At 33.7% G+C, this 15,281-nt stretch overlaps 1 protein-coding gene across 6 annotated transcripts in view; it reads left to right on the forward strand.

The window, feature by feature from the left end:
• nrg1 (neuregulin 1) overlaps window positions 1–15,281 on the forward strand; it is a 134,113-nt gene that overhangs the window by 64,906 nt on the left and 53,926 nt on the right. For 4 of the 6 annotated variants that reach the window (XM_073829345.1, XM_073829343.1, XM_073829344.1 and 1 more), the window contains exons 2-3: window positions 11,345–11,519; window positions 12,900–13,021. In XM_073829345.1, coding sequence (XP_073685446.1) covers window positions 11,345–11,519; window positions 12,900–13,021 — 297 coding nt within the window. Of the gene's footprint in view, window positions 1–5,145; window positions 5,313–11,344; window positions 11,520–12,899; window positions 13,022–15,281 lie in introns of those variants that run through there. The other 2 variants (XM_073829350.1, XM_073829349.1) reach the window with 1 other exon arrangement.

Here is a 15,281-nt window from a genome sequence, read left to right on the forward strand (position 1 = left end):
AAATGTAAGATATGTTTTCAGTGGACTTTCACTGAAACTTTCACTTTTTGCTTTGCTTGAGGAAGCATGAAAATATACCGTTACAATGTTTTTTGCATTTGTATTGCATTTGAGTTTGTTGTGCATCAAACACAATGTGATTTTGGCAGTCGAGATCTGGGCAGCTTACCTCGTGCATGAAATCGCCCACATGCCAGCAAACTAATAAGAACATGCAACAAGCCTGACAAGTCATAGCAACAGAGTGGAAACGCCAAAGATGCTGTGAATACGCCTGCCCAGTAGCTTTCATAAATGGCACAGACTTATTGTTTGGTAATTCTCTCTGTGTGTGTCTGTATATAGATATATTTATATTTTTATATTTATATAAACAGTATATCCTTTTTCCCCATTGCTGGTGACAACCTACTTTTTATTCTAACCTACTTTACATTTTAAATATATATTTTTAAAAGTATAAAAAATAAATGTACTTTATAAATTTGTACTACCGTTCCAAAGTTTGGGATCAGTTAGATTTTTTATGCTTTTTAAAGAAGTTTCTTCTGCTCAAGGCTGTTTATTTGATCAAAATATTATTATTGTGAAATATTATTACAATTTAAAATAACATTTTTCTATTTCAATATACATTAAAATCTAATTTTTTCTGTGATCAAAGCTTAATTTTCAGCATCATTACCCCAGTATACAGTGTCACATGATCTTCAGAAATTATTCTAATATACTGATTTATTATGTGTTGCTTAATATAATATTCTTTTCTACCAATATACTCTACTTTTCAAAAGTTTGGGGTCAGTACATCTTTATCTTTCTTTTATATTATAAATTAAAACCTTTATTTAGCAAGATGTGTTAAATTGCTTATAAAAAAAGACTTAAGTTGTTAGAACATTTTGAATAAATGCTTTTTAAACTTTTTATTCATCAAAGAATCTTGAAAAAAAGGATCACAGGCTCCAAAAAATATTTGGCAGCTTTAGGAACAATAAATAATTATATTGTCTAACCACATAAAATACACTGTAGAAGCATAAAAAGGCAAAAATACTCAGCAGAGACAATCAACATTTGTTTATGTCATTAAACATTGATTTAAACATTTATATTCAAACTATTCATTCTGCTAACATTTTAGAAAGGAATGCACACAAACACTTTTTGCGTAAGAAACTCCTCCCTTGCCATGAAATCAGATACTTTTCAGGTCCTTGCTACTCTGTTGTTGACAGTGACATCTAAAGTAAGAATTCATATAAGAAAATGCTTATTTAAATAGGTAACAATACTTTTGTTAAGAATAAATTGCCATTGATTAAAGACTGCCATTTTATTGATTGATTGATTTATTTATTTTACATCAATTGGTAACAGTAAATCTTGTGTGTGTGTGTGTGTGTGTGTGTGTGTGTGTGTGTGTGTGTGTGTGTGTTTTTCCACATCCTTGTTTATACTTTGTGAGTAATTTCCCAACAAAGATAGTAAAAGCAGAAATATACAGCTTAATGGTTAATTTGGACCACACAAACAACATCTTATAAATGATACTAAAGAATGTTTTATAAAATGTTAAAACTCACTGTAGTATGACCATAACCTACACTAGACTTAAACATACCCCTTATAGAAACTGTTCTTAATTTTTTTTGTATTATATTATATTATTTTCTTATATATAAGAATGTTAAAACATGAGTAATTTTTGTTGTGTGTTTGTGTGTGTGTACAGTCGTGGCTAAAAGTTTTGAGAATTACATAAATATTGGAAATTGGAAAAGTTTTTATAATAGCAATTTGCATATACTCCAGAATGTTATGAAGAGTGATCAGATGAATTGCATAGTCCTTCTTTGCCATGAAAATTAAGTTAATCCCGAAAAAACTTTCCACTGCATTTCATTGCTGTCATTAAAGGACCTGCTGAGATCATTTCAGTAATCGTCTTGTTAACTCAGGTGAGAATGTTGACGAGCACAAGGCTGGAGATCATTATGTCAGGCTGATTGGGTTAGAATGGCAGACTTGACATGTTAAAAGGAGGGTGATGCTTGAAATCATTGTTCTTCAATTGTTAACCATGGTGACCTGCAAAGAAACGCGTGCAGCCATCATTGCGTTGCATAAAAATGGCTTCACAGGCAAGGATATTGTGGCTACTAAGATTGCACCTAAATCAACAATTTATAGGATCATCAAGAACTTCAAGGAAAGAGGTTCAATTCTTGTTAAGAAGGCTTCAGGGCATCCAAGAAAGTCCAGCAAGCGCCAGGATCGTCTCCTAAAGAGGATTCAGCTGCGGGATCGGAGTGCCACCAGTGCAGAGCTTGCTCAGGAATGGCAGCAGGCAGGTGTGAGCGCATCTGAACACACAGTGAGGCAAAGACTTTTGGAAGATGGCCTGGTGTCAAGAAGGGCAGCAAAGAAGCCACTTCTCTCCAAAAAAAAACATCAGGGACAGATTGATCTTCTGCAAAAAGTATGGTGAATGGACCGCTGAGGACTGGGGCAAAGTCATATCCTCCGATGAAGCCTCTTTGCGATTGTTTGGGGCATCTGGAAAAAGGCTTGTCCGGAAAAGAAAAGGTGAGCGCTACCATCAGTCCTGTGTCATGCCAACAGTAAAGCATCCTGAGACCATCCATGTGTGGGGTTGCTTCTCATCCAAGGGAGTGGGCTCACTCACAATTTTGCCCAAAAACACAGCCATGAATGAAGAATGGTACCAAAACACCCTCCAACAGCAACTTCTTCCAACAATCCAACAGCAGTTTGGTGAAGAACAATGCATTTTCCAGCACGATGGAGCACCGTGCCATAAGGCAAAAGTGATAACTAAGTGGCTCGGGAACCAAAACGTTGAAATTTTGGGTCCATGGCCTGGAAACTCCCCAGATCTTATTTCCATTGAGAACTTGTGGTCAATCCTCAAGAGGCGGGTGGACAAACAAAAACCCACTAATTCTGACAAACTCCAAGAAGTGATTATGAAAGAATGGGTTGCTATCAGTCAGGATTTGGCCCAGAAGTTGATTGAGAGCATGCCCAGTCGAATTGCAGAGGTCCTGAAAAAGAAGGACCATCACTGCAAATACTCTTTGCATAAATGTCATGTAATTGTCGATAAAAGCCTTTGAAACGTATGAAGTGCTTGTAATTATATTTCAGTACATCACAGAAACAACTGAAACAAAGATCTAAAAGCAGTTTAGCAGCAAACTTTTTGAAAACTAATATTTGTGTCATTCTCAACTTTTGGCCACGACTGTACAGTTGAAACACCTTAAATAACTTGCAGGCACAGAAATCTAGAGCCGTGATTTTTGCTCCACATAAGTATATTAGCTTTCTCTTTAATCCTGGGAAATTTGACATTTGTGCGTCTTTCCACTCCAAAGATATCGACACAAGTTTTTTTTCCAAGGTGAGATTTTTATTTCACCATAACCGTTTTACAATGAATAGCTTATTATTCTTTTAAGATTGTTAAACTTGACATACATCATTGCAAACATTACTCTGTGCTCTAAAAATAGACATATTTAATGATATTGTGCCATGCAAGGTCTTTTCATAATCAAACCTGCAATAATTAAATATGTTGAATAATACAAATATCCTTTATGTATTTAATCCCATTTTTTAATCCCAACATTTGTTTTCCTTTTTTTTTTTTCATTGCTGAAGCGTTGACATTTGTTCTTCTGCGGTCTACTGTACAGACGTCAATTTACTTTTCTCTAACCCTGAGACTTCTGTTGTGAAAAGGCTTTTACATTTGCCAAAAATACAACTTTTTATATTAAAAACAAACAAGCAAGCCCTGCCCAGATTTTAAAAGGAATGCAAAAGTAACGCAATGCATTTCTTTCCATAAGTAACGGAAATAGTAACTTTTTTAGGGAGTAACTCAATATTGTAATATATTGCATTACTTTTAAAAGTTACTATCCCCAACACTATATAAGTATATTAAAACCGGTAAAAATCTTAAAACAAGCTTATAATTCATACAGAATGGCTGAAAATGTAAAAATGCAGCAAGTTTGGAGTGATGCGAATGGTTTAGGGGTAGGGTTACGGATTATACAGGTATGTATTGGTATTTCTATGGATATATTTACTTTTGTACTGTTCTAGTGTTAAATATTTGTTCATTTAAAAAAAAAATGTTGCACAACTGTGATTTCTTACATTTGCAATAAATGGTTAGTCAGCTTTAAGAGCATTAAGAATGGGTGTCTTAACTGTACACCATATGGGTACAGTTGAGACAAAAATGCACCTTTTGTTTATGAGCTAATTGTGGAAAATATAAACTACTTATTGGTGTTTTAGTACACAAACAAAAAAACAAAAAAAAAAGTGAAAAATCACTTCATTTCAGCATATAGTTTTTGTGTAGTGATTAAAAAAAAGCAGAAAGTGTCTCAACTCAAACAGGTGTTCTTTTTTAACAGTTTTATTTCACTATTTTAGATGCCATCAGTTATTTGCAGTATACACTGTCACTGGTTCATTTGCTTAGTTTCAAAGATAATTGTAGTGTAGCCCGATCAATCAGATCTGCTTTTGTTCAGCACATGCATACCCACTGTAAAGCTCCAGTTTCAGTGTGTTGTGTGATCTGCTTGGTTGGTGTCGCCCGACATTTGTCCAACATGTCAAACAAGAACACAGATCCACATCAAACAGTGATAACAGCAAGAACCGAAAGCAAGCATGTCTGGTCTTGTCAAGCTTGCCGTGCTTATGTCAGTGGTGTGTCGTCACATCCAGTGAAAGGACGACAGAGCATGACACAAGAACTAAGTGTGTATAATATTTTTCTGTTGAGTATTTTATGACACATTTCACAATACTTCACGGTGAATGAGTACAGTATATGATGGCAACTTTGCCATTTATACTGTACACATCAATTAGGAGCTGTTTAATGAATCTCGCACCTGTCAATACCCCGACACAGCTGTTGATACTAATTGATAAATAAAGCAATGCAATGATTTGTAAAGCACACACTGCTTGTAACGTGGGACATGCGGAAATCTGACACATTGAGAGTTGGTCCCGCCTCTTTGAGCCTGTAAAATACACATGCTCACAGGGGAGAGTTTCTGTTGTGCAGTTGGCTGGAGGGAGTCCACATTCACACCGCGCGCTGAACTTTGACTGACTGACAACTTCACAGAGCGGAGAAATCACTGATCTAAAGGCCATCATGTCTGAGAAGAGCTCGAGTAAAGAAGGAAAAACTCGTGAAAGAAAAAAGGATAAGGACTCAAACAAGTCTGACATCTCCCCGCAAGGTAAAGCGCTGCTCTGTTGAGGTGTGGAAAACCTGTTGAATTTTTGGGTGTTGCGGATGGATTGACAGCTCGACTGTTGAGTAGACTTCAATTGTTCGTTTTACTCGTGAGCTGCTGCGCTTTCAGGTTACAGGTGTTGCAAGCTCTCTGTAACACTCTGACGTTTGTTCTCATGTGACTCTGTCAAGGGAGAAAGGGCAGAAATGTTTGTAACGATTAACATGAACCACCGGTCTGGTGACTTAATGGAGAGAGTTTCCCATTTATCATACATGCTGCTTAACTCATAGATGGTTTTATAATAGTCTGGAGTTGCAAACTGAATGCAAATTGTAGCTTTCAGTGAAAGTTTGAATTGGACAAATGTACTTGAATGTGAGAAGGTCCCAGTGTCTCTTTTACTTTAATAAGAGCAGCACTAGAGCTACGTGAACATTTGAAAAGTTCCAAAGAGACCTGAAAAATTCCATTTCGGAATTTTCAATTTTGAATCTTAAATTCAGTTTATTTTCAAAAATTGAAATGAGATTTGATTTCAGGACTCGATTGTGTGGAATTGAACACACTTGGTTGTTGATTATTAATGCTTGGTATTTATTATGTGTGATAAGAATTAAAGGTTAGTGACTTTTCCTTTTATAGCCCAATTTTTTATTGATTTTATGGCAGAATGTCTTAGATTTGAATTATCTCTTGGTGAAATATTAGGCATAAGAACTGATTTACATTTCTCAGAATTGATTCAGTAATGCTCTCATGTTGAAACTTGCTCGTGCCAGCTTTAAATGAAACTCGGCCGTGTAAAATGAGTCCTGTTCGTTGAGTTTCAGCTCGGTGGCAGAGTGTGTGCGTATAAACACGTGAGGAATTACTGTCAAGTATTTGGACTTTTGAGTCCAGCTTAAAAATGCCTGAATGTCTCTCCGTTAGACATAAAATATCAAAGCAATTTATTTATTGTAAGAAAAATATCATGTGTATTCTTCGAAATCTGACATAAAGATTTTTGGAATTATTAAAAATAGATATATTGCTTAAATGCATTGTGCCACTTTTTTCTGTTGTTCATGAGTAATGTGATTCTCTACCCCTGTGGTTCTTCTGCTACTCTCTTAAAAATAAAGGCGCTTCACGATGCCATAGAAGAACCTTTTTTTTTGTCTAAATGGTTCCATAAAGAACTTTTAACATCTGTTTCACAAAGGGTTCTTTGTGCGAAAGAAGGTTCTTCAGATTATAAAAAGGTAAGAACGAGACTGTTCTTTAAAGAACCTTTGACTGAATGGTTCTTCGTGGAACCAAAAATAGTTCTTCTATGGAAGAACCTTTTAAAGCACCTTTATTTTTAAGAATGTGGTACACCTGTGTGAGGAGAACTGACTTCATAAATCCATTAAAAAGCTGATTCAAACCCATTGAGACTTCAGAAAAAGTGAATGAAGAGAATAGAGTGTCCTGATTACTGAATAGTAATGTAAATATGTAAACGTGTCTATATGAAGTTTGTAAGGTTGTTCTATTTGATTTGGAGTCTTGGTGTAAGTTTGTGTGATATTATCCTCCAGTCAAAGGCTCAATCACTAATGGATTTTTTCCTCCTTTAGTCACAATAGTTTTAGTATCGTTAGGGAAAAGTAGCAAATCTAAGATGACTGACTGATCTGTCTGTCTGAACCTCATATTAGATCATGGAATTCTTCACTCGCTGTACTGGAATGTGGACCCTGATCCGACTCGATTTTGCGGCCTAAAAAACAGTGTAGGAGTTTCCCCGAAGGGAACTGGTCCGTGACATAAAGAAACAGCTGGATGGGCAGCAGCCTGGACACAGAGACTGCGCCGACTCTGAGGAAACAGAGATCAGACACAAATAAAGCTGTTCACTATGTGTCCATGATTTTACCATGGTAAAATATGCTTTTATAGCACACTCATGGAGTGTGTTAGTGGACGCAGGGTGTCTGAGGATGTCCCAATAGGTGTTTCCCACCTATTTGTAGAGACTTCTACAGGAATGAAGTGGGTCTGTCTCTATTGCTGTCGTCACTATGCTATGCAAACTATTCTTGTTATTAAAAGCACCTTGTCAACAGGACATGTTTTAAGAAAAGACAATAGTCTCCTGCAGATGAGCAAGATTTTGGAGCTGCATAGTTAATCATTGTGAATTGGGAATTGGTTTGGACTGATTTGGAGGTTAGTTTTTCTGATGATTCCCGATAAATTGAGCAGCTGTGAATGGTTTAAGCCAGCAAACAAACACCTTTAGGTTCAGTAGAAATCAGAGTGCTTCTGTTAGATATACCAGCCCAGAATTAACCCTTTAGCTGTCACTTCCATTTTTGAACATAGACGTGAATCCAAACTAAAATTTTTATAATTCATAAATAAAAACATTTTGTAAAATGATTTTCTTTGGTAATGCAATGTCTGAATTTAAAATGGCTTTCAAAGGATGAATTTTTAGATTTTGAGTTTTCAACTGATATATCATTTCTTATGATTTCTAAAGTGTGATAAGGCAACAAAGATAGTCTTTTGTTACAAAGGTCAGAACATCTAATGATGTAGATTCTTGAGGCGCACTCTTAACATACATTAATCTATTACTTTTCCTACATAACTTCTAACAAAAATATGGTAAAATATCTATTTAGGAGTCTTTCCAGTGATAAATAGTCATGATTAGATTAGGGTTTATTTGTAACATGAAGTAAACGTAGGCGTCCCACTGTGGGGACGGTGACAGTTAAGGGGTTAAAGAATAAATAGCCAGAATATAGACAGTATAAGCAGGAGCTGTTCTGAAAGCAGGGCCTTTATTTTAATCATTGCCAAAGAATTCTCACACACAGTGAATCACAGAAAAAGTCTTTAACATCCTTTCTGAAAAAAAAAAATGAAAATAAGAACTTGAAATGTGTTTTTTTTTTCATCTTTAGTTATCTAGACTTGAGTTAATAGTGCAGTACCGCTATCACCCCCTGCTGGTCTGGACTTCTCTCTTCTTGAGTATCAGTACCTTGTTCATCTAGTATCAGAAACATTTTTTCTGTAATAAGATGTTACAGTCTAAGCCTATCCTTTAAAGAAACATACATAAATATTATTTAGACTATTATTTACATGTAAAAACACCAAAATCATTGTTTTATTCATTATAAAAATATAAAAAAAATTATAAATAAATTTACAGCATACTATAAAAAACAAGTGTGGCAACATGGTCCGACCTGATATTTATAAAAATACTTTTGAGAGCATAATTAAACTTTTCAGTTTAAATATGCATTGATTATAGATTACATGTCATCTGGATTACGTGATCAGATTCCACAAATGAAGTAGTTGTAATTAGAGTAAATTACTTGTTAAAATACTTTTTATGGATTACATGATTACATATTGTTTACATACAAGCAATAAATTATTCATAATTTACTGATTATAATTCTTCACCTTTCTGAAATAGCCTACTGCTTATATACACTCAGAAAGTCCAGACATAGATGGTCATTAGTCAGGTGGATAAACGGCAATCGACCACTGGATTTACAAAAATCATTTCAGGATTAACCCCTTAACTGTCACTTAAGTTTACTTCACCATGTTAAAAATAAATCCCAATCGAATCATGACGAACTGTTTATCATTGGAAAGGTCTAAGACTCCTAAATAGATACTTTACCATATTTTTGTGTTAAAAATTATGTAGAAAAAGTAATAGATTAATGTATGCTAAGAGTTCTGACCTTTGTCACAAAATACCTTCTTTGTTGCCCTTTGCCCTTTAGAAATCATAAGAAATTATATATCAGTTGAAATTTCAAATCTAAATTCATCCTTTGAAAGCCATTTTAAATTCAGACTGTTTTCAGAGTGTTTTCGATCATGAATTATAAAAATGTAAGTTTAGATTCACGTCTATGTTCAAGAATAGGAGTGACAGTAAAAGGGTTAAGAAGTGTTTAAACATTGCATAAACTACTGAGGAACACTTTATTTTTTTCATTTGAATCATCAGGTTATTTAATTATTTATTATTGAAAGTGTTTGTCTTTCAGACTCATTAAAATGCACAAATTCATGTTCAATTCATTCATTTCTTATTTCGATGCAGTGCAGACATTCCAAACTTTTCGTCATCTGAACCTGTCTTCACCTAATATATTGAAGTTCCTGAGATTTTCAAAAAAATCTATTTTAATAATTGAGTATAACTTTTGCATGTTCACGGTTTTCTGCATGCAAAAGACATAAAATATTTCATCTTTTTTAGTAAGTGTTTTATTTTGATTGTTATTTAAAATGATTTATAAAATATGTAATTTTACATTTTGAATGATTTAATTAATTATTAGATTTTAATTCAACTCACAAACCAGTTTGGGAAACCTTGATGAACCTATAATGTTTAATGCACTGAATGTTAGTAATTACAATGAATAGAATATATTAGGGCTGGGCGATTAATCGAAAAGTAATCGATATCGACATTCAGAACCTATAATCGATCAAATTTTTCCAGGTCAATTATTTCAATTACTTTCCCTTTAAAAACACTACTGCGTGTGGAGTCACGTGACCCCGCTCCGTTACGTTGCGTTATTCCGCCGACATGTCGATGGAGAGCTTAAACAGTATTTATACAGTAAAAAGTATTTACAGGATATACAAGAGTAATTTTATTTAGAAGAGATACTGCTTATTTTCTTTTTAATTTAATATTTAAATTATTTAATTTTTAATATTTATTATTATTTTATAAATAATTTATTTTGTTTCCAAAAGTGCAAGTTATTTATTTTCACTAATTTAAGAAAAATGTGACTTTTCATTTTAAGCAATGTGTGCTTTAATTTCAGTTGTTCAACACTGATGTTCAATAAATAATCATAGATAGTAGATAGTGTGTGCACCCTTCATTCAAAAATCTCTCACTTGTAATATGTGCGCATATTTACTGTACAAAACTTGTCAGTGAACTATGAGGGCAAAAAAATTAATATTATTTAAATATAATTAAATATAATTTTATTAATGAATAAAATAATCGTTCATTAATCGTAATCGGGTTAAAATGTTCAATTAATCGAGATTTTGATTTTAGGTCAAATCGCCCAGCCCTAGAATATATGTTCTTACTGTTTGTATTTTTACGTCATTATGGTATAAATCAGCTATTTAGATCAATGTGATAAACAAGTTAGGTCAAAAGTAATCTTAAAGTGGTCTGACTATATTACCTAAAATGTATAATGTAATGGATTATGTTACAGAATCAGTAACAGAATACAATTTGTAAGTACTGTAATCTACTCAGCTCTAAAAATATGTTGAATATGAATTCAAAAATTTATCCTAAAGAGATTTTTTGTTTGAAATCAACATGCAAACCACTTAAAAAAAACATAACTTTGTGTGATTGGGCTTGACTGACGAACACCTTACAGTTAGAGCTGTATTTGCTGTGCCGTGTGGCTTTCAGTTTATTAGTGTCTCCATGGGTACATCTGTCATATTTAATGATATTTCAAAGGCTGCTGTTTTATTTTTCAGGCTGTAAAGTCACTATGAGACGGAGTTGTTGTTCAGTTGTGCTCCTGCCGTTTCTGCTGTATGAAAACAAAGCATCGCATTCAACTAGACAGTTTAATGGCATCATAAAACATCTCTGATTAGGGGACAATTATGCTTTCTCTTTTGTCTATGTGTTAGTGCTATGGTTTGTGGTTGAATAGCTGTAGGGATCTATTAAAACTACTTTTTGGCATGATGCATTTCTTTACACCAGGACACCAGTGTGCTTTACAGATACTAAGAGTTTCACATTTTAGTAATATTTTGCACAAAATTGCATTTTTCTTTGCACAATCTCATGATAGTTAAGAAAAGCTTCTCCTTAAATATCTCTACAATAAAATTATAGTTACAGTTGAATTGGGTGAAATATGGTGAAATATTGCAAGTTTCACCCTTGTAAGGGATGATGGCATTCCTAGGCTAATTTCTGTTGTATGTTTTTGTTTCAGTGGAACCCAAGATAAAGGACCTGCGGAGTTTGACAGTGGAGGATGGAAAAAAGACCGTACTGAAGTGCGAGATTGTGGCAGGAAACCCAGCGCCTAACATTAAGTGGTACAAGAATGGAAAAGAACTCGCAGGCAAAAACAAACCCAAAAGCATAAAGATTAAAAAAAAGAAACAGTAAGTTCCTTCAACAGAATTATACTTTAGAAATATGATGTTCAGGCTAAATGAAGATTTTGCTTCATAGAATACTGAGTCAGAAATGTTATTGTTGCATTTACAGGAACAGACATCTGCCATGCAGTGGTGTATAAAGTAAAAGTCCAGATATCTTACTAGAAAATGATGTTGGTAGAAGTTGAAGTCACCATTTAGAATATTACTTGAGTAAAAATGCAAAAAAAAAAAAATCGCAATTGCGAGTTTAAATCATCAATTTCTGAGAAAAAAAGCCAGAATTCTTTATATCTTGCAATTCTGACTGTATTTCTCACAACTGTGAATTCATTTCTCCCAATTCGGAGAAAAAAAGTCAGAATTGCAAGATAAAAATCGTGCAATTGTGAGAAAACAGAATTGTGAGATACGAACTTGAAAAAAAGTCAGAATTGAATTTTTTATCACGCAATTCTGAGAAAAAAAGCCAGAATTTCCTAAAATAAAGTCAGAATTGTGAGATACAAACTTGCATTTGTGAGGAAAAAAGTCGGATTTTGAGTTTATATCACCCAATTCAGAGTAAAAAAGTCAGAATTGCGAGATACAAACTTATTTCTCACAATTGCAAGTTTATATCATCAATTTCTGAGTAAAAAGTCAGAATTCTCGTTTATATCACCCAATTCTGGGGGAAAAAGCCAGAATTTCCTGAAAAGAATGGCAATGCCCTTACCAAACTCATATTTGTGAGAAAAAAAGTCAGAATTGTACATTTTATCTCACAATTCTGACTTTTTAATCTCAGAAAAAAGTCAGAATTGCAAGATAAAATTCACTATTCTGACTTATGAGTTTATAAACTTTGTGTTTGCGCACAAAAACTTGTGACAGAAATAGAGGTGAAAGAAAGAAAACTAAATTTCAATGCAAATGCAAATTTGTGAGGGAAAGGCAATATTTTTGTGAGCAAGCACTTTCTAGAACACAATACTTTTGTGAGATAATTTTGGATAGTTTTGCAAAATGAGGGGAAAAAAAGCCTTTTTTCTCACAGTTGTGAGTTTACATCTCGCAATTCTGACTGAGATCCTGACTTCGGACTATTTTGTAGTAAGTAATGAATATGCCTCCGGAAATGTATATATGTAAAAGTGTAAAAGTATACATTTTAATTAGGAACTGTAGTGGAGTAACATTACACCACTGTTGTCATGTGTATAGTATGTGATCAGGTGATTGTCAAAATTTAAGATAGTACAATTCAAACCAGCCTGAGCTGAGATACAAGAGCAGTGCATCAAATTTCTAAACATTATATTACTCTCAGATTCACCTTTTAAATAATGCAAGATTTTTGAGAAGCAACATAAATAACCAACATTGTGTAACTTTCTACAGGGGGAAAATATCCGAATTATTGATCCGGAAGTCCACAGAGGCAGATTCTGGTTTATACACCTGTGAGGCAGTCAACAACCTTGGAAAGACAAATACTACAGCAAGCCTGACCATCAGGAAAAGTAAGAATGCACATTTTTTTAAAAAGTATTAAAAGCAATTTTGTGCAAATAAGTGGCGAGGTTATTGGGACAAAAGTGACACCCAGAATGATGACAGTACCTCCCAATCCAAGCTGCCAGAATATGCTGGAAAAAAAAAAAAAATCGTCTCAAGCAAACCTCTCTCTCAAATATTTTAGGAAACTCTAAATGCTAAAGAATCAGTTCATCCTAAAAGGTGCTCGCTTTCACTCATATAATGTGCAGCTTTGCAAAGTCAGATTTATTCTGGTGATTCAGTTTGTCCTAGACAGGCCTCATGTAGTCTTGAAAAGCCAATTCGTTTCTGGTGAACTGGATTATGTAACTGACTCAGTTATATAAATTGGGGAGTATTCAGGTTTTTTGTATTGATTTTAATTATAAATGTGACCACAAAACCGTTTATACATCATTTGAAAGTTGAATTAATAAACTTGATAGCATAGGACAATATTTGGTTGAGAACTATTAGTAGTTTGTAAAAAAAAAAACAACATCTGAATATTTAAAGTTTTCCAAATTAAGTTCTTTGCAATGCATATTACTAATCAAAAATTAAGTTTTGATATATTTAAAGTAGGAAATGTACAAAATATCTTTACAAAACATGAGCTTTACTTAATATTCTAATGATTTTTGGCATAAAAGAACAATCAAATATTTTGATGTATTTTTGGCTATTGCTACAAATATACCCATACTACTTAAAACTGGTTTTGTGGTCCAGGGTCACAAATGTATAGTTTTTTTCTGTTTTAGATGTTAGGGTTAGTTGTCCTAATTGAGATGTTTCATTCATTCGGAAGCCCATATTGAAATAATTATAAAAAATAAGTAATATCATGGGATAGAGGCACAGAATAAAAAAAATGTTACCTCACCATTGGTGCAAATAAGATAAATAATAATTAACAGTACTGCCCGGAGCTCTCTTGCATAAATTCTGATATGATGTATGAATCATGTTGAAGAGTGAATCACACAGTAAAGATTTATAAAGCTTCAGAATTTTATATAATAGTTCAAACTGAGAGGTTTTATAAACTCTAGATAAGCAGTTATTAATAAGCTGTTGTCCAATCTAGCATTTCATAGGCAATAGTTTAAAGAAAGGACAAAGTTCTTTAAGTCATTTGGTTTTATAAAGTGCTTTGATGGCAAAGATCACTCATCACATTTGTGTAACACAAGATAACCAGCTTTTGTAGGTTCAAGCTTGTTCAAAATTAATTTAAAGCTTGCTTAAAATTCAAATACATTGATTCCACACAACTTAGTATTAGTATTAGTATTTCCTTCTTCTTATCCACCTTACCTTTCCATAAGAGTGGGCCATTTGTAAATTTAATGTGTCTGGTTTTCGGTCTCGTTTTGCTGCTTGATATTGCAAACTGGTGTGTCTTACCACTTTATTTCTATGTAATATCTTAATAATGATCACAATATTTGTAGTGCAAAGAGTACCATTTACTGCAATTTGTTGTTATTCTCGTTATTTCCCTACAGTGGCTTATGAACTCATTTACTTATTAGCAGTGTTGGCTATGTCAGTTATCACTAGTAGATGATGCTGTTACTGTACTAAATGATCAGGTGCATGACTTTCAACTGAAAATAATCCCACTGACACACATTAAAGGACCTGAATATCACATAATTTTGCCGCTTTGTAGTATAAATAGTCTGAGTAGTGTGTTAACACTGAAAATTCCAACAAGAAGTGCACTTCAAATAATCAGATGATGCACTTATTTAAACAGAACGCAGAACACTTGACAACTTAAAGGAGTAGCTCACTTCCAGAACAAAAATTTACAGATTATTTATTACCCCCTTGTCTTCCAAGATGTTCATGTCTTTCTTTCTTCAGTCATAAAGAAATTATGTTTTTTGAGGAGAATGTTTCAGGATTTCTCTCCATATAGTGGACTTCTATGGTGCCCTGAGTTTGAACTTCCAAAATGCAGGTTAAATGCAGCTTCAAGGGGCTCTAAATGATCCCAGCTGAGGAAGAAAGGTCTTATCTAGCGAAACAATCAGTTATTTTCTAAAAAAATTACAATTTAGCTTTTTGAAGATTTTTTTTTTTAGGATTTCTCTCCATATAGTGGACTTCTATGGTGCCCCTGAGTTTGAACTTCCAAAATGCAGCTTCAAAGGGCTCTAAATGATCCCAGCCAAGGAAGAAGTGTCTTATATTTCAAAACAATTGGTTATTCTCTAAAAAAAACTCCTTTTC

The sequence above is a fragment of the Garra rufa genome, chromosome 23 (genome assembly GCF_049309525.1).
Source record: "Garra rufa chromosome 23, GarRuf1.0, whole genome shotgun sequence".
NCBI classification, from domain to species: domain Eukaryota; kingdom Metazoa; phylum Chordata; class Actinopteri; order Cypriniformes; family Cyprinidae; genus Garra; species Garra rufa.